Source organism: Melitaea cinxia, chromosome 30 (assembly GCF_905220565.1).
Source record: "Melitaea cinxia chromosome 30, ilMelCinx1.1, whole genome shotgun sequence".
Classification (NCBI taxonomy): domain Eukaryota; kingdom Metazoa; phylum Arthropoda; class Insecta; order Lepidoptera; family Nymphalidae; genus Melitaea; species Melitaea cinxia.
In genome coordinates this window covers 7,846,797-7,873,987 of record NC_059423.1, presented here as the reverse complement: position 1 = coordinate 7,873,987, position 27,191 = coordinate 7,846,797, and the positions used below count along the sequence as shown (strand labels likewise).

The window sequence follows — 27,191 nt, the reverse complement described above, 5'->3', positions numbered from 1 at the left end:
GCGGTCTGGTGTAGTGGTGCGTGTAGGCGCTTAAAACATCGATGGTTTACGGGATCGATTCCCGTTTGGGATGGATATTTGTATCTATACAAATATTTCTTACCGTTCTGATCATCAGCAGTCTGTCCTTGTGGGTCTCCCCACCGTCTCTCGGAGAGCACGTTAAGCTGTCGCTCCCGGTTGCTATCGCATATACGTGATAGTGATCGTTACTTTTAGTAGGGAATATAATAATAATATTATTTATCAGTATTATTTAGCTGTGGTCTTCTGTAAGGTCGAGGTACTTCACCAGTCGGGCTACTCCAGGTTTTGGGCGGGATTTTTCCTTCTATGCCATACCTCAGCAAGAACAGATACAATCACAAACGCCCGATCAAAATCTGTATGGTATTATACACATAACAAGTAAATATTATTTGGCTATTAATCATCTTGTTTTCGTTTCCAGAAATTTTCTTGAAGAACACGTGGGTGGACTCCTGCAGAGGGTCAAAGGGAACGCTGTCCTCGAGAGTAGTGATTATAACGATGGTCTACTTACGAGGTAAAAATTTGTATCGATATATAGACGGATGGAGACGCTGTGTGGTTACGGCAGTAAAGAATACAGCCACCCCCTCTCTTCCCGTGGGTGTCGTAAGAGGCGACTAAGGGATAAAAAAGTTCCACTATCACCTTGGAACTTATATTATAATTACTACATACTGGCTCTGAAATACAGGCCGTAGATGGGCAACAGCGTCTTTCGTGCGACAAAGCCAGCCCTGCGGTCACCAACATGCCTGCCCAGCGTGGTGACTATGGGCAACACACATGAGTTCACGCGATTTTTGGCGCGAAATTGTGAAGGCCTATGTCCAGTAGTGGACTGGGAAAGGCTGCTGTGATGATGATGATGATGATGAATAGACATTTCTAAGCTAATTTAACAAAAAATATTTGTATACAAGTTACTCAATCATTGCTAATTTTAGACATCTATCAGTGGACTGCGATAGGCTAAAGTGGTGATGATGATGATATAGATGGATACAAGACGCATTAAATAAAACCACATACATTACATACCATTTATAAACTATATACACATACATTATCACCTGATGGTAAGCGATTACCGTAGCTTATTGACTTTCTTGCCCTTAACAAATTGTTTTTTGTTAATTTAAACACTTGCAGGTATAAAGTTTAAAATTAATTTACAGATACGTGACAGCGTGGCACGAATACAGTCAAGGAGTCTCCTATCTTAACTCTCTCTACTCCTACCTCAACTTACAACATGTCAAGAGGCAGAAGGTAGGTTCCACTACCTATTTTTTTTTTATATGTGTAAGTCCAGATCTCGTCCAAGTTTTAACGGTTGTAAAGTACTACATATGTCGGTCCATATTTTCACCTGTTCAGGTGTTCGTTAAGAAATTGTGTTAAACAACGTTGAGCAGTGACCTATACGGATAGCAAGGGTCAATTTATTTTATTGTTTTAAATAAATATAATTTGAACCATTCAATAAACATTTTAATTTTTTAAATATAGCGGTAATGATTTTTAAACAGTAAACACCAGCCCCGTGTTGGAGTTTTTTTTTATTATATATCACTAGGTTGGCAAACAAGCGTACGGCTCACCTGATGGTAAGCGATTACCGTAGCTTATAGACGCCTGCAACACCAGAAGCATCGCAAGCGCGTTGCCGACCCAATCCCCAATCCCCCCCAGGAGCTCTGGTCACCTTACTCACCAACAGGAACACAATACTGTTTGAAAATAGTATTATTTAGCTGTGGTCTTCTGTAAGATTCTTTAAGGCGCTCCATATTTTGAGCAGGGAATTCCTGCTGTGCTCCTGCTACCTCAGTTAAAACGAAGTTGGAGTTGAAACGAACACACATTATTAAATTTTTATTTATATTTTATAAATATAAAAACGGTGTTTCTTTTGAGGAACGTCTTTTGTGTAGTTGTGTAATGAAGGGATTAAATTGTTGTCAGTTAAAAAATGAAATGTACATTTTCAAATTTCAGGTCTCAGACGCCGAGATCATTTACGGTTCAGCTACAGTCAGCTGTCCAGAACATGACATGAGACAACTCGAGGTATGTTAAATATATGTATGGATATAAATTATTATTATATATTTTATCTTTTTTCATTTCCAAGATTTCATAATTGTGTTTGCAGGCAAACGAAGAAAAACCGACTTCAATTATATAGACAAGTAATACAACGTAGGTAGACGAAAAAATAGTCAAGTCAATACGCATTATCAAAGATTACTCCAAAAGCGGTAATCAGATCTCGATGAAATTTAAATGTGACCACATGATAAACATCGGTTTTCGATTAAATTAAAAATCATCAAAATCGGTACACCCAGTGTAGCATATATTTTTATTAGCACGTAGTTTCGTTCCTGCTGATGTATAATAGCACAGTTATGCACTAGCGTTGCTATTTACTTTTTCTAGGCGACTGATTTAATTTTTTGGAATACCCTCGTATCGTATTACGTTGCGGTGCACCTTAGGGGGTAGTTGTGTCGCGACACACTGGGTTTGCTGTATATAAGGCTCAGGACGTGTGTTGCGGGCCTTTTTGCTCTTTTCTTTTTTGGGTTGGATTCTCTCGCCGTCTTAAGATCTGAGTGTGGGTGAGTCATTGTAGTTTCTTATGGTATAAGCTTTGCTTTAGTGGAAGTTGATTTTGTGAGTTTTTGAAAAAGAAGATCAAGATTCTGTAGGATTTTTTTTACTCTCTCTCTTGTGTCTCGTGTTAGGAGTTGTGGGTGTCTCTCTAACCCAACGAACAATTTTCTAACACGTAGCACTGGCGCCCAACGTAAATTCTATAATATTTAAAATTATTGGTTTGTCAGTGAATTATTTTAATTATTTTATTTTGTAGGGTATCGCATTGGAAATCAATTTTTTTTTTCGTATTCCTGGCAAGTGGTTTTCTCTGGGTATGTAAAGGGTCTTGTCCTTGTGTCTTTGTGTGTTTTGTGTTTTGTGAATTGTGTTAAATTATTACTTTTCATTTTTACTAATTAAATTTGATTACTGTTTCGTTTAGGTTGTGTATTTATATTAGTATGTGTAAAATTTAAAGTTAATATTTAAAAGTTTTTATTTGAATTTAAAAGATTTGTCCGAGCGTAGTCACGGTTTTTGCATTGTTAATCGTTCCTTGCTAAAAATTTTCAGTTACCTACTTTTTGTATTAATTATTTCTTGCTCAATAATTTTTGCCGTAACTAAATTTTTTTTGACTACCCTCTATTAACGAATATTTTTGCTTACTTTGTACTTCTTTGTTACATTTTAACATTAATTTAAATCGAACTTTTTTGTACTTTTTGTTTCATTTTAATTTTATTATTGTGCTACGATGACTCACTTAATAAAATTCGTATCCCTGCCTAAGGCTGAGTTAGAATATGAGGTGGTTGTTCGGAATGAGGAGCCAGCTGCCACGGTATTAGCTTTACGTAAACAAATATTACAATTATCGGAATTGTTACCGTCAGAGGAGATTTTGGTCAGTCCGTTGGATATTATAACCGATTTGGGCGGTATTAGTGACACCTTGATAAAAGTGAAATCAATTATTAATTCTAATCCGAATTTTAATAGTTTATTGAGGGCAGAGAATTTGTTGGCTCATTTGTATCATAGGATTGGCAGATTGGATGAGGATGAGGTTAAGAAGAATAGGGACATTTACGATTTGTGTGTTGATCAATTTAATAATTATTGTGGGGTAGTTAATAAATTAAAATCGTCTAATAAATCTCCATTTCTTACAGTTTCTTCGTTATCATCTAGTAATCCCTTGAATGTAACGGTTCATTGTGATCATAACAGTTTAGGAGATTTAAGTAAAATTAAATTCGACGGTAAATCTTGCGTACGCTCTTTTATACGCCGGGTTACGGAGCATTGTACTATTCATCGCATTGCGGATGACAAAGTTTTATATTTTGCGTTACAGCTGTTTGTTGGCGATGCTTTAAAATGGTATAGGAGTGTGTGTGCTGGGGTTTCAGATTGGAAAGTAGTTTTAGAGTATTTGCGTAGGGACTTCGATAAACCAGATTTTGATTACAAATTATTAAGGGAAATTCAAAATAGAACACAGGGGGTGAATGAGTCTATTGTAATTTATTTGGCTGTTATGGATGAAATGTTTAACAGATTGACTACTCCTCCTGAGGAAAAATTTAAATTAGAAATTTTATTACACAACGTTAGACCTTGTTACGCAGGGATGTTAGCGTCATCGGATATAACGTCAATTGATCAGCTTAGGAATGTGTGTCGTAATTATGAAAATGTTCAAAGTAGACTTTTAGATTTTCACGAACCACAGAATGTCTCGAATGATTTAGTTGCACCTGATTTAGCTTATAATACTGGAGTTAAAAACGTTTTTAAAAGTTCATTTAAAAAATTTAATTATTCGAATAATTTTAATAATCAGGGGTATTTTAATAAAAATAATCGTTTTAATTCTAATCGTTTTGTTCCTTCAGCGCATAAATTCTCTCGTCAATTTTCGTCTCCTACTAACTCGTCTTACAATAATTCTCATACATCATTGCCGACTCAGCGTAAACATTCTGTGTCTAGTAATAATAGCAATAGTAAAATTCGGCCGAGCGTTAATTCCATCGGTGATCGCGCGTCGAATCGTACTGTTTATTGTCAACGTTGTAAATCGTTTTCTCACTCTTATGCCGATTGTTTTAAGGATCGGAATGTTGTGTTTTGTTTTGGTTGCGGTGAGCCTAATGTTAAGCGTCCCGATTGTGTTAAATGTAAATCGAAATATAATAATGGGGTTAAAGATTAAAAAAAACGAGTAAGTTGGAACCGAGTTAAAACTATTAATAATATTAATTTTTCTAAATCTGATTGGGATTCTTGGCTTAAAACAATTTCAATTTATTTTTTATCGTATAAATTAAACTCGGTTCTGTGTAATGATAATGGTATTGAAAATAGGCCTTATGCTGTTATACATATAGATGACATTAAGTTGTCGGGTCTCTTAGACACTGGTGCGTCTATATCAATTTTGGGGGGTAATTTTTATAAGGATTTCTTACAACGAGGTTATACTCTTTTTAAAGATAATATTATTTCTGCGGTTGTGGCTAACGGGAACAAGTTGTTTTCTCTTGGTTACTTGTGTTTACCGGTTGCGTTCGAAGATCAACTTCATTTTATAAAATTTTTTGTTTTTCCGGAAATTAATTCAGATATCATTTTAGGCATTGACTTTTGGAAAATATTCAAAATTTGTCCGAAATATATTAATTCAGTTAGTTTTAAACAAGAATCTATTTTGTGTAATTATTCGGATGACGTCATTACGGGTTATGAACATTTAAATAGCGATCAGCGTTCAATTGTTGATAGCATTATTAATCAGTTTCATTCTGTTTCGTTTGAGCGTAAAGGTTTAGGGTTGACTACCGTGGTTGCTCATAGAATTGATACGGGGGATGCTGTTCCCATTAAGCAACGTTATTATCGGATGTCTCCTGAGAAACAACGAATTCTTTCGGAGGAGGTTGATAAGATGCTTGAGTTGGATGTCATCGAACCCTGTCAGAGTGAGTGGAGTTCTCCGGTACTTTTGGTTCCTAAGGGAAAGGATACGGGTAGCTATCGGTTATGTTTGGATAGTCGGAAACTGAATGCGGTAACCAAAAAGGATGCATATAGTTTACCTTATATATCAGAAATTTTAGATAATCTTAGGGATGCTCATTATTTGTCAACAATCGATTTTTGTAGTGCCTTCTTTCAAACTCAGATTCAGGAATCGGATAGGGATAAAACGGCTTTTTATATTCCGTCACGTGGTACATTCAGGTTTAAACGTATGGCGTTTGGTTTAACTAACGCACCTGCCACTCAACAGAGACTAGTAGATAAGTTGTTTGGAAACCGTTTCGGGGTTAAAGTTTGTTGTTATGTTGATGATTTAATAATTGCAACCGCGGATTTCAATGAACATGTTTCTATTTTATTACAAATATTGGAAATTTTAAAAGAATGTAATCTTACTATTAATTTTGATAAATGTCGTTTTTTTAGGAGTCAGTTGAAATATTTGGGGTATGTAATCGATAAACACGGGTTGCGTACGGACCCGGATAAGGTTTCTGCAATAGTTAATTTTCCCACTCCAACCAATGTTAAGGGTGTAAAACGTTTTTTAGGGACAGCGTCGTGGTATCGTCTTTTCATTAAGAATTTCAGTACTTTGGCGGCACCGTTAAATAAATTAACTTCTACTCGTAAGGGTGCACCTCCATTTAAATGGACGGAAGAGGCGGATTGTTCTTTTAGAAAGCTTAAGGAGTGTTTGGTCTCTGCTCCTGTTCTCAGGTGTCCTAATTATAACGAACCTTTTGAAGTTCACACGGATGCGAGTAGTTATGGGATTGGTGCGATGCTCTCTCAGACCTTTGAAGGGAAAGAACATCCTGTCGCATATATGAGTAGGTCATTTACCAAGCCGGAACAAAATTATGGTATTACGGAACGGGAAACATTGGCGGTTTTGACAGCGGTCGAATATTGGCGTTGTTATCTCGATAATGGTAAAAAATTTACAGTTTACACGGATCATAGTGCTCTTAAGTGGTTTTTATCATTGTCAAACCCGTCGGGGCGTTTGGCTCGGTGGAGTACTAGGTTATCAGAGTTTAACTTTGAGATTAAACATCGTAAGGGTTGTGATAATGTTATTCCGGACGCGTTGAGTCGTTCGGTTCCCGTGAGTAGTATATTTTCAATTTCAAATTATAAAGGTAATGATAAATGGTTTCTTAATATTTTCAATGGCTGCGCTAATGAGCCAGCATCGTTTCAAAATTATTGTATTAAAAATGATAAATTATTTAGATTGTCTAAAAATAAAAATTATTTAACATCGGAGTTTGATTGGAAGGAGGTGATTCCTATGGAACATCGTTCGGAAATAATATCAATTAATCATGATGTTCCCACTGCGGGTCATTTGGGTATGTTTAAAACTCTTAAAAGATTAAATTTAAAGTACTTTTGGCCGAAAATGTATAAAGATGTTTTAAATTATGTCAATAATTGTTCTAAGTGTCTAGAATATAAAGCTCAAAATCATTTGACATTAGGTGTCATGGGTCGTCCTAAGAATTGTGTCCGTCCTTGGCAAGTTATTTCAATTGACATTATGGGTCCATTACCTATTAGTAGAAAACAAAATAATTATATATTGGTTGTAACTTGTTGTTTTTCAAAATTTTGTTTAATTTTCCCTATGAAGCGCGCAACTTCCAAAGTAATAATTAAGTTAATTGAGGATAATGTTTTCTTAGTTCATGGTATTCCACAGTCGGTAATATTGGATAATGGTACGCAATTCATTAGTAATGAGTGTATCAAATTTCTTAAAAGTTATAATGTTCCTAATGTTCATTTTACTCCACGTTATACTCCACAGGTTAATCCGGTTGAGAGATATAATCGTACTATTTTAACTTGTATTGCATACTTTGTCGATGAGGATCATAGATCGTGGGATAGGTACTTACCTCAAATTCAATTTGCAATTAACAGCGCGGTAAATGAAACTACCGGTTTCACTCCGTCCTTTTTAGTTTTTGGTAGGGAGTTAGTGTCGTGTGGTTCGCATTATTTGGACTCTGATAGTATAGAAAATATGATTTTTACTCCTCGTGACTGTTATGCGGAGAACTTAGGTCAGTTGGCGAGTATTTTCGATAAAGTTCAATTTCGGTTGTATGCCGCTCATTTAAAAAATACTTCAAGTTATAATTTGCGTCGTAGGACTGCGGAATTTAATGTTGGTGATCTTGTTTATAAGAAAACTTACTTCTTGAGTGATAAAGATAAATACTTTTCTAAGAAATTAGCGCCTAAATTTATCAAATGTCGAATTGTTGGTAAAAGATCTCCTCTTGTATACGTATTACAGGATATGAATGGTAAAGATCTTGGGGTTTGGCATATTAAAGATTTGAAGTTAACAGGAAGTTCTGGTAGTAAGGGTAATTGATATTTGTTTTCTTTTTGTTTTAAATCTATATTACGTATTCCATTTTTGAGACGGGTGATGATCTCATTTTTTTATTTTGTGCTTATACAAGTACATGACTTATGATAGTTGTGTGTTGGGTACATCTCTAATGTACTTTTGGTGTTTATTTTTGTTGAGTTATTCCACTGAGCAATAACTTAATTTGTGTGTGTTGGGTGCATCTCTAACGTATCTACTCACTCATATTATTTTGTTTAAAGCCTACGCCATAAGTTGTTGTTATTGTTGTGTTACAACTTAACTCTGGAACGGGTGGCGATTCCACATATTATTTTATTCTGTCGAATATATATTCGATACTAATTGTGTTATGCACATTCTAAAGCCTACATCGGGAATACGGTATTAAATATGGATTAAAAAGAAAAAAAAATTGGTAAATTAAAAATTTTAAGTAGCTGCTGAGTGGTGCTCATTTATAGACCGTCACTCTGTGTGTCAGGGCGTTAATTGTCTAGGTCGGTTAACGCACATTGATAGTTGAATTTCAGGATGTTGTATGTTAGTGACGTATGATTGGGTCGTAAGACAGTGTTGCAGTGAATTCAAAATTATATGTGGTGTTTTTGTAATTCGATTATCTCTTATGATTAATCTATCAAAAAAAAAAAAAAATTTTTTTTTTCTCTTAGTTTGGAGTTAAATTTTATAATCCCTTCCTGAGCTTACCAGATTCTCTCCTTACATTAGTTTTTTTTAGAATTTTGCCAGAGATGCAAAATTCTTCTCTGTCGGGGGGGGGGTATTGTAGCATATATTTTTATTAGCACGTAGTTTCGTTCCTGCTGATGTATAATAGCACAGTTATGCACTAGCGTTGCTATTTACTTTTTCTAGGCGACTGATTTAATTTTTTGGAATACCCTCGTATCGTATTACGTTGCGGTGCACCTTAGGGGGTAGTTGTGTCGCGACACACTGGGTTTGCTGTATATAAGGCTCAGGACGTGTGTTGCGGGCCTTTTTGCTCTTTTCTTTTTTGGGTTGGATTCTCTCGCCGTCTTAAGATCTGAGTGTGGGTGAGTCATTGTAGTTTCTTATGGTATAAGCTTTGCTTTAGTGGAAGTTGATTTTGTGAGTTTTTGAAAAAGAAGATCAAGATTCTGTAGGATTTTTTTTACTCTCTCTCTTGTGTCTCGTGTTAGGAGTTGTGGGTGTCTCTCTAACCCAACGAACAATTTTCTAACACGTAGCACCAGTAAAAAGCTATGCGGATTTTCGAGAGTTTCCCTCGATTTATCTGGGATCCCATCATCAAATCCTGGTTTCCTTATCATGGTACCAAACCAGGGATATCTTCTTTCCAACAAAAAAGAATTATCAAAATCGGTTCATAAACGATGGAGTTATCCCCGAACATACATTAAAATATATATATATATATATATATATATATATATATATATATATATATATATATATATATATATATATATATATTTTAACACCGTATATATATATATACACGGTTGAATTGAGGTCTTTTTTTGAAGTCGGTTAAAAAGTCATCAAAAATTCATTAATTGTGACAGCTCAATGAATGCAGTGTTGCTTGTAATTAGACCAATAAACAAATGTATATTATTTGATCACTGTTTTTATTGCATGCTCTTTTATTTTAATAATAATTAATACATTGGTGTTTCCAGGTCGGTGAGCTAGGCCTATTAACATGGGAGCGAGTACTAGTGTGGCCGCTAGCGGACGCCCTCAGTTCCCGGCTAGTTGCAGCCCTCAGCGCGGCCCGGGACGAAACCCCCGACCCCGCGGCCGCTGACGCCCTGCGGAGCGCCGTGCACAGTGCCGTACATGTGCAGGTATTGGAAGCGATACCTGCATATATATATATATACTAGCTGTGCCCGCGGCTTCGCCCCCTTAGCGGTGGAATATCGCAAAATCCGTTCTTAGCAGACGTCTATTAACTGAAATCTACCTCCCTGCCAAATATCATCTCCATCCTGGATAGATGGACCATCGAGCGGTTTTTGAGTTCTTGTGATGAGTGAGTCAGTGACCTTCCTCTTTTATATATATAGATTACGACGCATTATTTTGACACCTCCTCACTATCTATAGAGCATACATTTTAAATTTCAAGTCTCTTACTTCAAAAACATAGGACTTTCATACAAACTTTCAACCCCCATTTTACCCCTTAGGGGTCAAGTTTCGTAAAATCAGTTCTTAATGGATATCTACGCCTTATAAGGAACCTACCTGCCGAATTTCAAGTTTGTGGTTGTTATAGTTTCGGAGATATTGTGATGAGTGAATCGACCTACCATCCCCCATTTTGACCCCAAAATATAGTTGATTTCTAAAGATACATTATTTGGACACCTTCTCACCATCTATAGAACATACATTTAAAATTTCAAGCCTCTTACTTCAAAAACATAGGACTTTCATACAAACTTCCAACCCCCGTTTTATCCCCTTACGGGTCGAGTTTTGTAAAATCCGTTCTTAGCGGATGTCTACGTCTTATAAGGAGCCTACCTGCCAAATTTCAAGTTTGTAGGTGTTATAGTTTCGGAGATTTCGTGATGAGTGAGTCAACCTACCATCCCCCGTTTTAACCCAAAAAGGGAGTTGATTCCTAAATATACATTATTTAAACACCTTCTCATCATTTATAGAGCATACATTTTAAATATCAAGCATCTTACTTCAAAAACATAGAACTTTCATACAAACTTCCAACCCCCGTTTTACCCCCTTAGGGGTCGAGTTTCGTAAAATCCGTTTTTGTCGGATGTCTACGCTCTACAAGAAACCTACCTGCCAAATTTCAAGTTTCTAGGTGTTATAGTTTCGGAGATTTCGTGATGAATGACCTTTCGCTTTTATATATATTATAGATTATAGATACATATATATATATGTATATATATATATATATATATATATATATATACATCCTGCTAATAATTAGGCGTCCCACATGGGCCGAAATGCATCTAAACTGGCGTCCACCTCCTTTAGACGTCCGCATATCGGACGCCACTTTTTTAATCGATGTCCCATTAGTCCTTTTGGCTCTAGCTACCTGTACAACAAAAATCGCCGGAAGGCAAAAAATCGTTGAGACATTTGCATTTGTATAACTAAAACTTCCGCGAAATTCCGCACCAACGGTGCAGCGCTAGTCTAGCGCGTATATCGACAGAGCGTATACTCTGCTAAAACTCTTCCGATACAACCGATTATTTGACGTCCTATTGCGACGTTGCCAAACTGACTGTATTTGAAGGTTTTGAAATATTCAAATAAGTCAAAACAAATCATTTAAAAACAGTTTGCCGAAGTTGCTACGCACGTGTCGCTGCTTATTTGACGCTCGGTTGCAAAATACTGCTTAAGTAGTAAAATAAAATAAAAGTACACTTAAAAGGAAAAAGTGAGGCTTTAACGAATTTACGAATTGAATTTACATATTAAACGGAAAAGTGACACTATTTTGTCATAAAAATAAAAATATTTCTATAAGTTAACTAGCAGACCCGGCAAACGTTGTCTTGCCGCTAAACGCTATTTTAAAATAGGGGTTGGTGGTAGAAGGGTGAAAACATAGGGTTGTATGTATTTTTCAACGCCAATTCATAATAAAATAAAAAATAAAATAATTTATCTAAAAGTTAAAAATTAAATTTAGGGGTGGACTACCCTTAACATTTAGGGGGATGAAAAATAGATGTTGTTCGATTCTCATACCTACCCAATATGCACAAAAAATTTCATGAGAATCGGTCAAGCCGTTTCGGAGGAGTTTAACTACAAACACCGCGACACGAGAATTTTATATATTAGATATACATTATCTATACTTTTTTGCATGAATATGGAAGCCAGGCTGGGTAGCAGTCTTTGAATCTGAAAAAACAAAGGTTCTGTTACATTTAATACATTTTTGCAATGATTTTTTATTTGATTACTGAGCGCCCCTACTGAAAATTTGTGTTTTTTGTTTAGTGACGGTTTGGTCATGGACGTCGAATATGTAGTGGTTCGAATAGTAGGTATACAGGTTTACGACGTCCGTATATAAGGTAAGGGCTACGCAATACGTAACACATATACGGACGTTAGTTTGACGCATACTGTTATTAAGGATACGAAGTTTTTTTGCAGCTGTTCTGGCTTTTGACCCAATCCAGGCTACACGCAATGCCGTCAAAAAAATTTTTGAAACTTTTAGACAATGAAAGTTTTAGAATTGCTCTCGGTCTCCGGTTGGGAGCTCCACTGTGCTTTGAACACAGATCTCCGTGCGGAAAAGAGGTCGATTCTTTCGGACTACACGGCCTTTCCTGTAACAAGAGTTCAGGTAGGTTTTCCCGCCACGGTTCCCTAAACGATACCATAAAAAAGCTCTTGCCACCATCGACGTTCCTGCTCTTATCGAGCCTACTGGAATTAGTCGCAATGATGGCAAGAGACCTGATGGATTGACGTTGGTTCCCTGGGAAAGGGGACGGGCGCTTTTGTGGGACGCAACCTGCGTTGACACACTTGCTCCTTCTCATGTCATGGAAACAGCCTTAAAAGCGGGAGCCACAGCGGAAAAAGCTGAAACGACTAATCGGCACAAGTATTCGTCATTAATTTCAAATTACATATTTGTGCCATTTGCAGTCGAAACACTTGGACCTTGGAGTAGCAGTGCTAATTTTTTTTTAAATGAGATAACTCCTCGCCTTATTGCCTCCACTGGTGACAAGAGGGCTGGTGCATTTTTTTGCCCAGAGAATCGGCATAGCGATTCAACGAGAAAATGCTGTCAGCATTCTTGACACGATTCCACGCGGACATGATTTATACCAAAACTATCTGTAAATATTTAGTTTGTACGATTTTATTTTTGTGTTACCCTCACATTAGGAATTCTAAACATTTTTGAATATCATATCAAAAATTGACCGCTCCAGCGGGATTCGAACCCGCGTCTCCGACTGACCGTGTCGGCGCTCTAGCCAATTAAGCTATGGAACGACACGACACGGTCAGTCGGAGACGCGGGTTCGAATCCCGCTGGAGCGGTCAATTTTTGATATGATATTCAAAAATGTTTAAATATTTAGTTCTTAAGTTGTGAATTGTAAATATGTATAATGTTTAATAAACTATTGTTATCCACTTAAAAAAAATTAGAAACCTACTTAAAAGATATACTTTATATTTTATAAGTAAATATTGTTTGACGACGTTTAAATTTGCCAGACGACGACTTAGGTATATCATTCTAGTGAAATAGAGTTAAGTAGTTAGACTATTTAGTCTGTATAAAAAATATTTTAGCCGTGAGACATTTTTATATTGAAAATGATAATAATATGTTGTTTGTAAAAGCAGGCAGCACAACTATTTGTGGCTATAAAACTTAATTAACCTATAAGATTCGTCAGCGAAGAAGAAAAAATAATATCCTCGTATTCTTGGATGCCCAGTTACCCATGTTCTAAAATTACTTGAAATCCGTTTAGCTGTTTTGGCGTGATGAAGACACAACGACACATACAAATATATAAAAAAAAATGTTCGATTCAGTAACCTGTATTCATAGACCATATCACTTTTTTTAAATATCTTCAATGTACAGAAAGTATCCGTGGCAGGATAAGGGAACATTATTTATTATTATTCTTTGACGGTTCGCAGGAAAGTGGACATAACCTGCGAACCGTCAAAGAATACTTATAACAAATGGACACAACGATAAATAATTATTTATTATATTATTATTCTTACGTCGTCAATAATTAAAATGTTAAAAGCCTAAATATAATATATGTTGCAACTCATTAAGAGAGCTATTATAAGATGAAAAATTGGAGGTGTTCCTATGACCGTTACATGTTAAAATTTCAACGAGCGTAATAGAATTATTTCTTAAGTTAACGATAGATGATCACACCTACTAGAAAACTGGCAACGTCGCATTTCAGCTTACTTCTCACTCATTTCATCATTACTTATATAGGACGCTAAATAATCGGTGCATTAAGTGAGGCTATATGGATATATGGAGGAAGCAATAACATAAGTATCATGAAAGGGGTTCATAAATGGTTGGGCACAACTGTAAGCAGAATATTCTCAAAAAAGAAATTTAAAGAAATTGATATAACCCACGGAATTTAAAATGAAAAAAATAAGCAACATTCGCAGAAAAAACATATAAAATGTAAGCATAACTGGGGGACGTCGTAATAACGCAGTTTGTGCTTGACGCCAAAAATGTATCTGGATGTATATATACAGGGTGACTGGTGAATTACTATCAATATTTGAGGACGTGTTAATTGACGATCATATATGACGAAAAAAAATTATGTATAAAATAAATATTCATAAACTTCTAAGTAAAGTTAACCAACAGTTATCTCGTTAATTACGCGTCGTCTGGACGCCCTAGCTGCGCAGTCGTCACAAAGCAGGTGTGTAGGTATAGGTACATTTAGTTATCGCGCGGTCGTTTACCTACGTCCAAACACCGCCAAGTGTTAACAGGGTAGCAGGCTACTTTTGATAAACCAGTATGATCCAATCCCCCTTCATACTTTAATTTTGGCTTAGGACAGGCAAAAATACCAAGATAAGATTAGGCCGACCCCCTTCCCCTTGATAAATATTCCCCTTGATAATTTGATAAATATTAATTTATTACGTAAGAATCTAAACGAAAAAATGAATACACGTTTGGTTTGTTTCAATGTTTATTTTTATTTATACTTTAGGTAGGTACTAATAATTTTTATTTTTGGTAGTAATAAACTTTGGTTTTAATTATTGATCTTTATCGACATAAGATTATCAGTCCAGAGGCTTAACAAAAAAATTAAAAAATAAAAGAAACTATTCACACACTTCAATAATCCAATTATTATTCAACTACAATATTAAAATTTATCAACGAAATAACGAATGTTGTTTACGAAAGCAAGTGACAACTCGTCGGCACTCGCGCGGTTGCCCGCGATTTTTCAAGGTATTTTCACTTTGCGCATTTTTGTAATTTTACCTAAGAACTATCGAGACTAAAGACATGATCGACCCCCTCTCCCCCTAAATCTTCTTACGTAATAAATGAACCATACTTATTGTCTTTTACACGATATAACACGAACGGGTCACTCTAAAGTACTCTGCATTTGTGTATTGATAAGCCATACCTAATTACTTATAACAGGTCACATTCATACGAGACATATTAGGTATACGCGTAAGATCGATCACTAGGCGCGCGCGCGGAAAGATGGACATACTCCGACGTACAAACCTTATGGCGGCGCTTGCCCAACTGACCTAGTGACCTACTAATCGAATTTAGGGGGGAATTAGAATTGGCGGGGGTTGCGGCGGACGGCGGCAAGCGGCACAGTACAAGGCCAAGGCCGCACGCGCCGCCATTATGGCTGAAAATTAGTGTGTCTACATTTCATTTATTTAAATTGAAATTTATGGGAATTTCGTCAAAAATTAAGTACCTATTTTTTTACATAATTCGAATGAGAATCATGTACTGAGTATCCTCTGTAAATATTGATCGTAATTCACCAGTCATCCTGTATATATATATGTGTGTATATATATATATATACAAAATAATGCCGTCACACAAATAAATCTCACATGTGTCTGGGGTTAAGAGAGAATCCATATCCAGTATTCTGTTCCAGAAATTACCTGTCACTTTTTTTTTATATAACTTGGTCGGCAATCAAGCGTACGACTCACCTGATGGTAAGCAATATCGATAGCTTATAGACATCTATAACACCAGAAGCATCGCAAGCACATTGCCGACCCTATCCCCAATCCCTCCAGGAGCTCTGGTCACCTTACTCACCAACAGGAACATAATACTGCTTGAAAACGGTATTATTTAGCTGTGATCTTCTGTAAGGTCGAGGTACTACCCCAGTCGGGCTGCTGAATATTTTGAGCAAGAAATTTTCTGCTGTGCCCTACCTCAGTTTTGTATTCCAGTCGTTCTGCGTCCTAGGCCTCCTCCAGCTGTAGCAAAAAACTGGTGCCGTTTTCACTCATTTTAATTCATCAGCACTTATAAAGATATTTTCAATTGAGCCGTTTTCTCTATTATTCACCGCAATTTACCTCAAACTTACGAATTTAACTTCGGTTCCAGAGCTTCCGTGTCCGAGGCCCCCTCCAGCTGTACCAGCAGCTGGTTCTGGAGCCATTCCTGGAGGCCGCGGCCACGCACCACTCGCGTCGGGCCGCCAGACTGTTGGCTGAAGGGGATGTATCGCACTTCATGAAACACGTGCTTGATGGTAGGTGATGTTCTGAGATTTTGGAGGGTAGTTGGAAAAGTAAGGGTTTGAAATCGAAATTAGAAATTAATATAGTATATTTTAGTGTATTTCTAGATTCTTCGTAGTTTTTACTCTATAATTGTGTTTTTTTATTTATTTATTTATTAGTAGGTACATTTTTAGCACTAGAAATGGAATCGTTGGGACTTTTGATTGTGAATTCCGTCGCCACTGAGTTACATACAATTAAATGCTAAGTTTAAAAAGTACCGTCAGTACACGGTGAATTCATCGAATGCTAAGAATTTCATTTCCCACTTTCATTAACTAATATTGTGTTAACTTACATTGTATTTAATCAGTCTGGCCTCCTTTCTACATATACATTAGCTCCTTCTCTCGCGATTTTTATACTGCCGTCTAATTTATCATTACAAACGTATGGTCTAGAAAGACGACGCACGATCAAGGATTTTGACAAAATTAGAGAGACGGAATTTAGTGAAGCAAATGATTGAATTGTTTGTAGGTAATCGTCGAATCCGCATTTCAGGGCTGGAGCGCGAGACGTCGCTGGCGCAGCGCTTCCTGCACTCGTCGTCGCTGGAGGCCGTGCGCGCCTGCTACGAGCGGGCCTGCGTGTCGGCGCACCTGGGCGCGCTGCACGGCGACGTGGAGCGCCTGCTGCGGGAGGCGGCGGGCGGGGGGCCCGGGGGCGCCGGGGGGGCCGCGGGCGGGGCCGGGGGGGCCGGCGACCCCCGCGCGGACCTGCGCCGCATGTACGCGCTGCTGCGGCCGCTGGGCGCGCCCGCCGTGCGCCCGCTGGTGGACGCGGCGCACGCGCAGGCCGTGAGCGAGGGCCTGGCGCTGCTGGACGCCGACCGCGGCAAGGAAGAGGTGCGCCCGCCGTGTCTTAGTGACTGGGGGGGGTTCGCTCGGCCCGTGGGCTAGTGATTGCCTGTCGAGAGCGGTACGAAAAGTGTCATCGGGCGAGGCGAACGAAACGAGAGAGGGAGATATATAAGTTAATGAAGAAAAGATAGTTACGTTTCGTTAGTTTTACTTCAGTCGTGACGTCTAAAGCACACTCGTTTTTTTTTATACCTCGAAGGTACAAACGTAAAGTCCGCCTAATCGTAAGCAAATGCCACACATAGCCTATGATGACCTTTAATAAAGGGAGTGTCGCAAGTGCGTTACCGACCCCACCCCAAGCCCTCCCTGGGAGCGCTCACCTTACACAAGAACGCAACACTACTTGAGTGCAATAATTTTGAACAAGATAATTCCTGTTAAGCTCTAATTAATAGTGTTATTATTATGTGTACATAATATCTATATAGGATAAAGTACGTGATGTTAATTTTTTTGATCGTCAACAGGCACACACGCACTTTGTCCAAGCGATGCTATCGCTGCACAGCAAGTATAGCGCGCTGTACGCAGACGTGTTCAGTGGAGCACAGCCCTTCGTCGGCGCTCTCGATAAGGTTAGAATATCTATTTGTATTGTTTGTGTGCAACTTTTTAATCGAAGCAATTTTTCACTACCGGCTAAATCAGATTTATATTCAGCGCATCAACATATATGTGTCTCTGTCTGTCTGTCTGTCGGTCCGTCCGTCCGTCCGTCCGTCCGTCCGTCCGTCCGTCCGTCCGTCTGTCTGTCTGTCACCTGCTGATTTGGGTTCAGCGCATTGAAATATTAATAATTTTTTGTGGAATGTGCTCAAAATTAGGGAGTTTAATGACCAAACGGTCCTCAAATTCGGTTTCAGTGCATTATAATATACAAACTGACCTTTAAAATACCATCCTCCTCCAGGCCTGTTCCGCAGTGGTGAACAGACGGAGACCAGGGGAGACAGTAGCCAGAGCTCCCGAACTGGTGGCCCGCTACTGCGATGCTCTGCTCCGACGTCGAGGAGCCGACGCCGATGCTGATGATAAACTGGCCGCGGCCATCGTGGTCTTTAAATACGTGGACGATAAGGATGTCTTCCAGAAGCACTATGCCAGGGCATTGGCTAGGAGGCTGATACACCAACTGTCTGCTTCCATGGAACAGGTTAGTTTTTGCCACTATACTTTTGTATTATCTCTAAAACCTATGCTTACTCAACCCCCCCTCTTATATTTCCATCTTCTCATTGATCCCTAAAAATCTACTTATCAATTAATAAACTTCTACGCATAATATACAGATGTGCGACTCCAAATTGCGTCCCTTCAAATGGGAGGTTCCGTAGGTGTAATATATCACGTTACGCATGAAAAAAAAAACTCCGAACCCATTTTAAAATAAATCTGTGGAATGATGATTCACTAGTGCTTTTGAAGCCTACTTGAAAGAAGATTTTTTGATTTAATACTGAACATAACCGCCTACCCCTTCCCCCAACCCATCCCCTTACCAAAAACGGACCACTGCAGGTACAAATAACCTTAAAATACACCATTCTCATTTTATACCTCATACCAATTACCTGCGGCCTGCAGTTACGATTTCACTAAAAAAAAAATGAATACTTTCCCAGGAAGAAGCGATGATCAACCGCCTCAAAGCGGCCTGCGGTTACGAGTTTACGAACAAACTACACCGAATGTTCACGGACGTGGCCGTCTCCGCAGATCTCAACGCGAAGTTCCAGCAACATCTCCGGGATAACAACCTCACAACCAGCACTGGTTTCTTTATACAGGTGATATACCACTTTTTATTACAAAGCTAGCAAACAAATGGACAGTCCACCTGATGGCAGCCTCATCCCTCCCAGGAGTTCTGACCATCTTACCACGGAAACACACTACACAGACTCGAGGTAGAATCAAACTCTCAAACACCGGAGCAAAAAGCAAGTCATTGCAAACTGCGCTAATGGGTTATTATAGTGTTTTCATAATTATTTTAGACTCGAGGTAGAATCAAACTCACAAACACCGGAGCAAAAAGCAAGGCAAACTGCGCAGATGGGTTATTATAGTGTTTTCATAGTATTTTCGCGTTAAGTGTAGTTAATAATTTTCAATTAAAATATTTAGTTTTTCGACGAATAAAACTCACTTGAACCCCTATGCAGGTGCTACAAGCTGGTGCTTGGCCACTCGGGGGTGCCATGGCCCCCTTGGCCCCCCCTGCTCAGTTGGAGCGACCGGCGCGCCTGTTCGAGTCATTCTACCGAGCTTCATTTAGCGGTCGTCGCCTCGCCTGGCTACATCATCTATGCACTGGTGAACTTCGAACCCGATATACACAACGTGTCTACCATATTAGCGCCGGCACGCCACAGGTGAGTCGGGAACCTCCCCTCCCACACAAGTACACATAAATACATACCCTCCTCTACTAATGTCAATTATCTCGAAAGTATATTTAGTAAAAAATGAAACGATATAATATTTTATGTAATTGTGTTTGCTTGCAAACGAAAGAAACCGACTTCAATTACATCGACAAGTAATACAACGTAAGTAGACGAAAATAATTAACAAACGCACTAGTCGTCACTACGATTTTCGAGGACTTCCCTCGATTTCTCTGGAATTCCATCATCAGATCTTGGTTTCCTTAGCATGATACTACCCTTGGGATATCCTTTCTAACAAAAAAAGAAATATTAAAATCGGTTCATAAACGACGAAGTTATGATGAACATATATACGAATATACGGTCGAATTGAGTAACCTTCTCTTTTTTTGAATTTGGTTAAAAATAGGTTATTTTTCACATGGGACATGATCTATTACAACTACAGAACCGTTCATTTGACGGAATAAAAAAATTTGTTGGGAGTTGAACACTTGTATAGAGCAACCCTTAGATAAACATCCCCGAATACATCCCAAACATCACCATAGGAGGGAACTCCAAAAGCACCCCCCAAATGTCACCCTACACATATACCTCACCCACATAAACACCCCGCATCCCATCTCAACCGCCCCGCTCCAGGTGGCGCTGCTGCTGCTGTTCGAGGAGACGGACACGCTGGAGGCGGCCGAGGCGCAGTCGGCGCTGCAGCTGGGCGAGGCGTGGCCGCGGCACGTGCGGCCGCTGCTGGAGGCGGGGCTGCTGCTGGGCGACGCGGACGGCACGCTGGCGCTCAACCTGGCCTTCAGCTGCAAGCGCGCGAGGATCCGGCTCACGTGCGCGCCCGCGCCGCCCGGACAAGGTGGGCTCGTGGGCTCGTACTCGCACCATATATACATATCTTATAACGTACACACCCGGTTGTCTGCTCCAATGGGAAGCAACTTAATGCTTGTAATGGGTAACAGCCGACTGTTATAACCAAATAATTTTTCATCATCATCATCATATCATCATCACCATATCATCATCATCATCATCATATCATCATCATCATATCATCATCATCATCATATCATCATCATCATCATATTATCATCATCATCATATTATCATCATCACCATATCATCATTATCATATCATCATCATCATATCATCATCATCATATCATCATCATCATTACCATCACCACCGCCACCATCACCCCCATCATCATCATCATCATCACCACCATCACCATCACCACCAATTCGGACCTGACAATATTTCTTTAATTATTCGTAAATTGTTTTTTTGTGGCCTTTGTATCTGTATCATCAATAAGTCATCAAGTCCTATGTTCCCTGGATGGGGCAGAGGGCGTCCACAGTGCGCTGCCATTTCGCTCGTTCATGGGCTATCAGCTTAATCTCGGGCCAGGAAAGCCCGACATTCTTCATCTCCGCGGTGACGGAGCGACGCCACGTTTGCTTGGGGCGGCCACGTTTCCTTTTCCCTTGAGGAGTCCATTCTAAGACCTGTCTCGGTATATGAGTGGAATCCTTACAGAGGGTGTGAGCGATCCATACCCAAGTCAGTGTTGTACGGAACTGCAAAAATTGTATTCAGGTGAAGTGAGGTGAAGTCTTGTATACTATAAGTAATAAGATGCAGAAAGCTAAAAACAGTAGATTACTATTCAATGCGAAATGACGGTGGCATGAGAATTGTAACCGATAACAATAACCCACCATGTCACCAGGCGGAGGCACGGTGGGCTCCGGCGCTAATTCAGCCGAGAGCACGCACTGTGATGATGATCGGAAAATGTACCTGCAGGCAGCACTCGTACGCATCATGAAACAGAGAAAGGTGAGTACAGACTAACACACACTGCGTACTCTGTTGTCCCTACTTACTCTTTTTTATCATACAGTTTGTGACGAGGTAATATAGTAATAGGGGTTTTGGGTTTGAGGTTATAACTTTCCTTATATTTTAAGAAATAGTAAAATAATTATAGATTCAACTAAGGTAGGGCACAGCAGGGAATTGCCTGCTCAAAATCTGGAGCAGCCCGACTGGGGAAGTACCTTGATCTTACAGAAGATCACAGCTAAAGCAGTGTTGTTGTTCCTATTGTGAGTAAGGTAACCAGAGCTCCTGGGGATCTGGTATATAAATAAAAATAATATATAAAAGAGAAAACTTGACCCAAATCTTTTGTCCCAGGTGCTTCGTCACACGGAATTGATACAGGAGGTGGTCTCACAGGCGCGGGGCTCCTTCGCGCCCTCTGTCGCAATGATAAAGAAGTGTATCGAAGCCCTAATAGACAAACAATACCTCGAGAGAGCCCCGGGCACCCTGGACACGTACTCCTACCTCGCATAACAAGGAGATATATTTTATAATTCATTGTAAATAAAAATATTAAAAAAAAAAGTAAATAATATATGTTGTGCTTTATTATGATTTTTGCCGATTTCGACCCGGACTTGGGGTCGTTCATTCATCACGTGATTTTAACAATTTCTTAACTACCTTGGTGATATGTGAGGTTTCAGACTAACCTCCCTAATGGGGAGTCCCCATTATATGGCCATACCCATAAAACACGTGTTTTTTGGTACCAAGTGCAGAATCTGATAACATTTTGGAAGATGAAGCATCACGATAAGAATGTCCACACAGACGTTAAGGTTACTTAGTTTAGAAATCGCACGTTCAATGAAAAATATATACACGTGATATATCATTACGGACCCTCTGTGATATTTCGAAATTTTTCCTATACCCTCGCCTTCGAGCCACGTGATTGATGGACGACACTACATTTGTCCGGTAGTTTAGTAAATCAATCAATTCGTATCACCTTAGTGCCTGTTTTACCGGTTAACGTTAAAGCTATCTGACGTACAGTATCCAACAGATAGTAAACTTCAAGAATTGCAACTTCATAAAATTTGTTTTACCTTACTGAAGAATTTGTTAGAACGCGCTAATTTCAGGAACTACTGGTTCCGAAAGAAAAATTCTTCTTGTGTTGGATAATCCATTTACGGGGGAAAGCTGTGGGCTAAATAATATTTTAGTATTTTTATTTCTCAAACGAACGTAAGGGAAACCACAGTACGCGGCTACTTTAGTATAACTCTATTCCTAACAATCTTAAGATTAACCTAACAATCTTAAGTGAAGAATAATTTTACCGAATTGTTAAACTTTAATGTCATCTTAGTGCAGTGCACCGGTAGCACTGATTTACTTCTGAATAACCTCAAGATATCCTTGCGTGATGGTGAAAAAGAATCTCGACTCAAGAAAAATAGAACAGATTTGTCAAATAACTAAAAACGGAAACTAAAAAAGTAAACATGACTAGTAAGACAGCGATATTATTTGAAAGCAAGTAATTATTACAAGAACGAAAAGAACTCACACAGCAAGGAAAAAGTAATAATAATAATGGCAAAAAGATAGCAGAAATAAGCAAAAAGATTAACGAACAACTTAGAAAGGAACGGAAAGCAAAAAGCTTAGCAACATTAAAAAAATAGAAAAAACGAGGAATGAAGAAGGCGCTAAAAGAAATGGACTAAAAGGACTGTCTTCGAAATATGAAGAATAAAAATAGGGTTAAAACCAGTAAAAGACCAGAAATACTAGGGATTGCTACGGAATACTACAAAAATTTATACCAAAGTCATAAAGGGGAACACGTGATAATGGAAAATAATTCAATGTATAAAGAGGAGATTAAACCAGAAAGAGAAATAGAACGAAGAATAATTAATGCTTGGAAACGGCGTTGGTCCCTTATGGAAACAATGAAGGATAAAGATATGCCAATGAAAGGAAAAAAGAAAGTATATGAAATATGCATTATGCCATGCTTACTGTATGGGTGCCAGACATGGGTGTTAACAGAACTACAAGAAAGTAAATTAAAAGTCTGCCAAAATGCAATGGAAAGAAGTATTTTAGGCATAAAAAGAGGAGATAGAGTGAAATTGCAAGAAAGCAAAAAGAAAACAAAATTTAAAAATGCAAACAGTCTACAGACAGCTTAAATGGCGTTGGACGGGACATATGTTAAGAGAAAGTAAAGAGAAATGGACTAAGTTAGTAACAGAATGATATCTAAGAGATAGTTAAAGAAATAGAGGAAGACAAACGAAAAGATGGGAAGATGACTCCAAGAAAATAGCTGGTCCGGTATGGACTCGCTTAGCAAAAGATAGGAATACATGAAACTCTTTAGAGGAGGCCTTTGTCGACAGACAAGCTGTTCCACACAAACACCCAGTTGCCGATCATTCAAATACAGGTTAAATTTAATTAAATCAATTTGTTATGTATTAATGTTAAGGAAAGAAGCAGCAATAAAGGCTATTTTATTTATTTTTTATTTTATTTATTAATGTCATCTCATTGGTTTTGTATTATCCGTTAGTTCATAAGTATTTGATTATCCCTAGTTTAAACTGGCAAGTCGTCTAAATATTTTAAAGAAGTAATAATAATTTTGTAACTTTTGTATGAAATAAAAGATGTTTATAATGTTATACTTAAATTTTTATTTTTCGTTACCCTTGCAGGGTTTTTGTATGAATCTGAACATTTGTATGTATATAAAACCTTTGTACTCATGAATCGAAATTAATAGAAGATCAGTATGTATTATTATTATTTTTTTCGATTCGCAATTATGAATCTAGAATCTCTATCACAGAATCCTCATATCAAGTTCGTAATCAAACCCCTCCTGCTGTTAAAATCTATTCGTAACTTATTTGCAGGATAAACTTATTATCCAAAACCGGTGAAACAGGTTCCAAAATATTTTTCTAACAACCTTCAAGTAATTTTTAAACAAAAATCTCGGTTTGTAAATTAATTAGATTAACAATATTTGTAAATTTTCATTTTAAATTGTTCGTGAAAAACCGATTTAATATTATAAATTAAAAAGTTTGCCATCAGAGTAGCGTAATGCTGTCAAAATTATATTTTATCATACTGGTAAATACTAAACTAACGCACAATATAATATAGTCTGTGGTCGGCAAAAACTCGAATAAAAGAAAATAAACTAAAAAATATAAAAAGTGATAGTCTTAATTTTTTTTTATACGTTATTTTTGTAGTTTTTAAATTACAGGTAATAAATCAGTATGTAAAACTGTCAATGTCAATAGAAAAAAGGCGGAAAAATGATTCGACAGTCGAATTTATTTGTGTAATTTATTTATTTTTATGTTTGATATAAATTTCGTTATAAAAAAGCGTATATCGCAAAAGTTTTACTTGTATTTCTTCAAACCATACTTGCCTGTTTGTATTTAAGCCTGTTTCACAAGTTACTGATAAAAGTATCATGATATATTTTTCATTTGTACTCTCAAAATCAACTTCATTTTTCAGATATTTCTATTTGTAAATAGAAATGTTGCAGTTTATTAGCTAAATACGTCCTAAAGACTATTTTACGGTTATATAAAGCTTACCAGTAATTTATCTGTCCGACAAAGTTTATCAGCATCCAGTGAAACAGACTATTAATATAATGTTTTGTATCTTTCATCGATTTTTATAAAAAAAATAGCAAAATAAAAAATGTAATAATTATAAGTAAAGAATGGTGTGAAGGTCTCATAAATATATTATATTAAAAATGAGTCACTCAAAATTATTATTTTAGTCAAACTAAAGCGTCCTGATTATTAATAAAATGTTTGTCAAACTACTACCTACCTATTAATTTAGACATTATTTTATTTGTTTGTCGATAAATCTACTTTGAAGAAAATTTTGTCGAAAACATGTTTGACAAGTAAGTTTGATGATGTATGTTTGTCAAACAAGATAACGATGAATTTCACAAATAAGCTTGACAGAATACGTATTTATCACGAGATCTCAGTATACAAGGACAAAAACTAAATTACAAATAGATTTGACAAGTTTATTTTGAAAGGATTTGGTCGTTGAATTTGAAATTTTGATTAAATTTGTTAACAGACCTAAGTCTAGACAATTTCTAGTTGTAACATGTCATACTTATAAGATGTTATATCATTGTATATGAAATCATAAATAAGAGCTTCTAATTAAATAATACATCAAAAAACACCAAATTGTAAGTAATAAGTAATTTTAATAAAGCAATAGGTTGAAACACAAAATTTGCAGAATATTTTTATATGTGTAATTAAAATGATAGTTGAATTTTTTTTTTTTTTGTAGCAGCCGTTTTTGTTTCAATACAATGGGTTTTTTATTCTTAATTAATAGTTTTCTATTAAATTTCTATGATCATGAACGTAATTGAAAGATTACGTTTCACATGAAAAAAACAAACTCTAATAATTTTTCTTTTAAAGGCGTGTTTACGTGATCACGTAAGGTATCATGTAGAATAACATAAAATTTAAAAATGGGCTCGGATTTTTTTTTACGCGAAACGTGATTTATTACACTCACAGAACTCCTCATTTGAGAAAACATAGTTAGGAATCGAATACCCTGTGTATAGGGTTACAATACCCACCTACCTAACATCATAAATATCTCTTTTCATACCTAAATCATTATAATTTGTTTGTGATTATTTGATGATTAATCAATAATATATCTTCTGTAAGTATGAATTGCAATATCAAGTCTAATTTGTTTTAATTTAATAAATTAGACAATAAAATGTTATTTAGATTCCGCACAAACATTACGATAATAAACCAGAAAACAGTACTTTCCAATAAAATGGTTTCTATTTTGATAAAATGGTACGGTATTGTTGGTACGAATTATTCTTTTAAAAATTTTGTATCGTTCAAATTTATGTAGAAATTCTTTTTACTTTTTTTATTATAATAATGCTAAAGACACAGCAAAAAACTTTTCTCTATGAGAAAAAAATACTGGCCATATGTTCCTAAGAATAAAGTCCAGAAAATAAAAAATAGTACATTTATCTCAATGAAAAGTTACAATATCACTTTTGAACGATACAAAATTAAATAGTTTTAATTTTAAATCGATTTGTATATTCTAGGCTAAGTTAGTTATAACGGTTGTTACGTCAGTCTATACAAGTTTCATATTTTTATCTATTTTTATTTTCTTATTATTAGTTAAATTATGTACTCCTTATTCTGTAAAACTTTTTGAAACACCAAGAAAAGAAAATGTCGGTGTAAAAAAGTATTTGACAAATGAAATGAATTTAATTTTCATTCATTCAATCGTACAACGCAATTGACAAATACTTGTTTTGTATTCGTCAACTGCAATTGTCAATCATATGTGGTTGTCAAAGTCATTTGAGCGTTAAAATGATTTTTTTAACTTCGAAATACACCATTTTATACTTAAGATGGACTACACAAAAGATTTTAACTTGAAGGGTTCAGATATTTTTTTATCATTTTTTGTTATGTTTAATTTGTGTATATTGTTAGACACCTTCGTGTAACGACACTAAGTGCAAGCAGTGC

General features: G+C 37.0%; 1 protein-coding gene across 1 annotated transcript in view; it reads left to right on the top strand.

Annotated features, from left to right (window-relative positions):
• The window catches only part of LOC123668216 (cullin-2), a 29,134-nt gene extending 6,987 nt beyond the window's left edge, over positions 1–22,147 (top strand). The window contains exons 4-16 of the mRNA XM_045602004.1: positions 452–547; positions 1,209–1,302; positions 2,032–2,103; positions 9,769–9,936; positions 16,272–16,419; positions 16,955–17,298; positions 17,784–17,891; positions 18,227–18,469; positions 18,939–19,103; positions 19,482–19,691; positions 20,355–20,574; positions 21,455–21,564; positions 21,925–22,147. Coding sequence (XP_045457960.1) covers positions 452–547; positions 1,209–1,302; positions 2,032–2,103; positions 9,769–9,936; positions 16,272–16,419; positions 16,955–17,298; positions 17,784–17,891; positions 18,227–18,469; positions 18,939–19,103; positions 19,482–19,691; positions 20,355–20,574; positions 21,455–21,564; positions 21,925–22,086 — 2,140 coding nt within the window. The 3' untranslated portion in view covers positions 22,087–22,147. The remainder of the gene's footprint in view (positions 1–451; positions 548–1,208; positions 1,303–2,031; positions 2,104–9,768; positions 9,937–16,271; positions 16,420–16,954; positions 17,299–17,783; positions 17,892–18,226; positions 18,470–18,938; positions 19,104–19,481; positions 19,692–20,354; positions 20,575–21,454; positions 21,565–21,924) is intronic.
• The last annotated feature ends 5,044 nt before the right edge of the window (positions 22,148–27,191 follow it).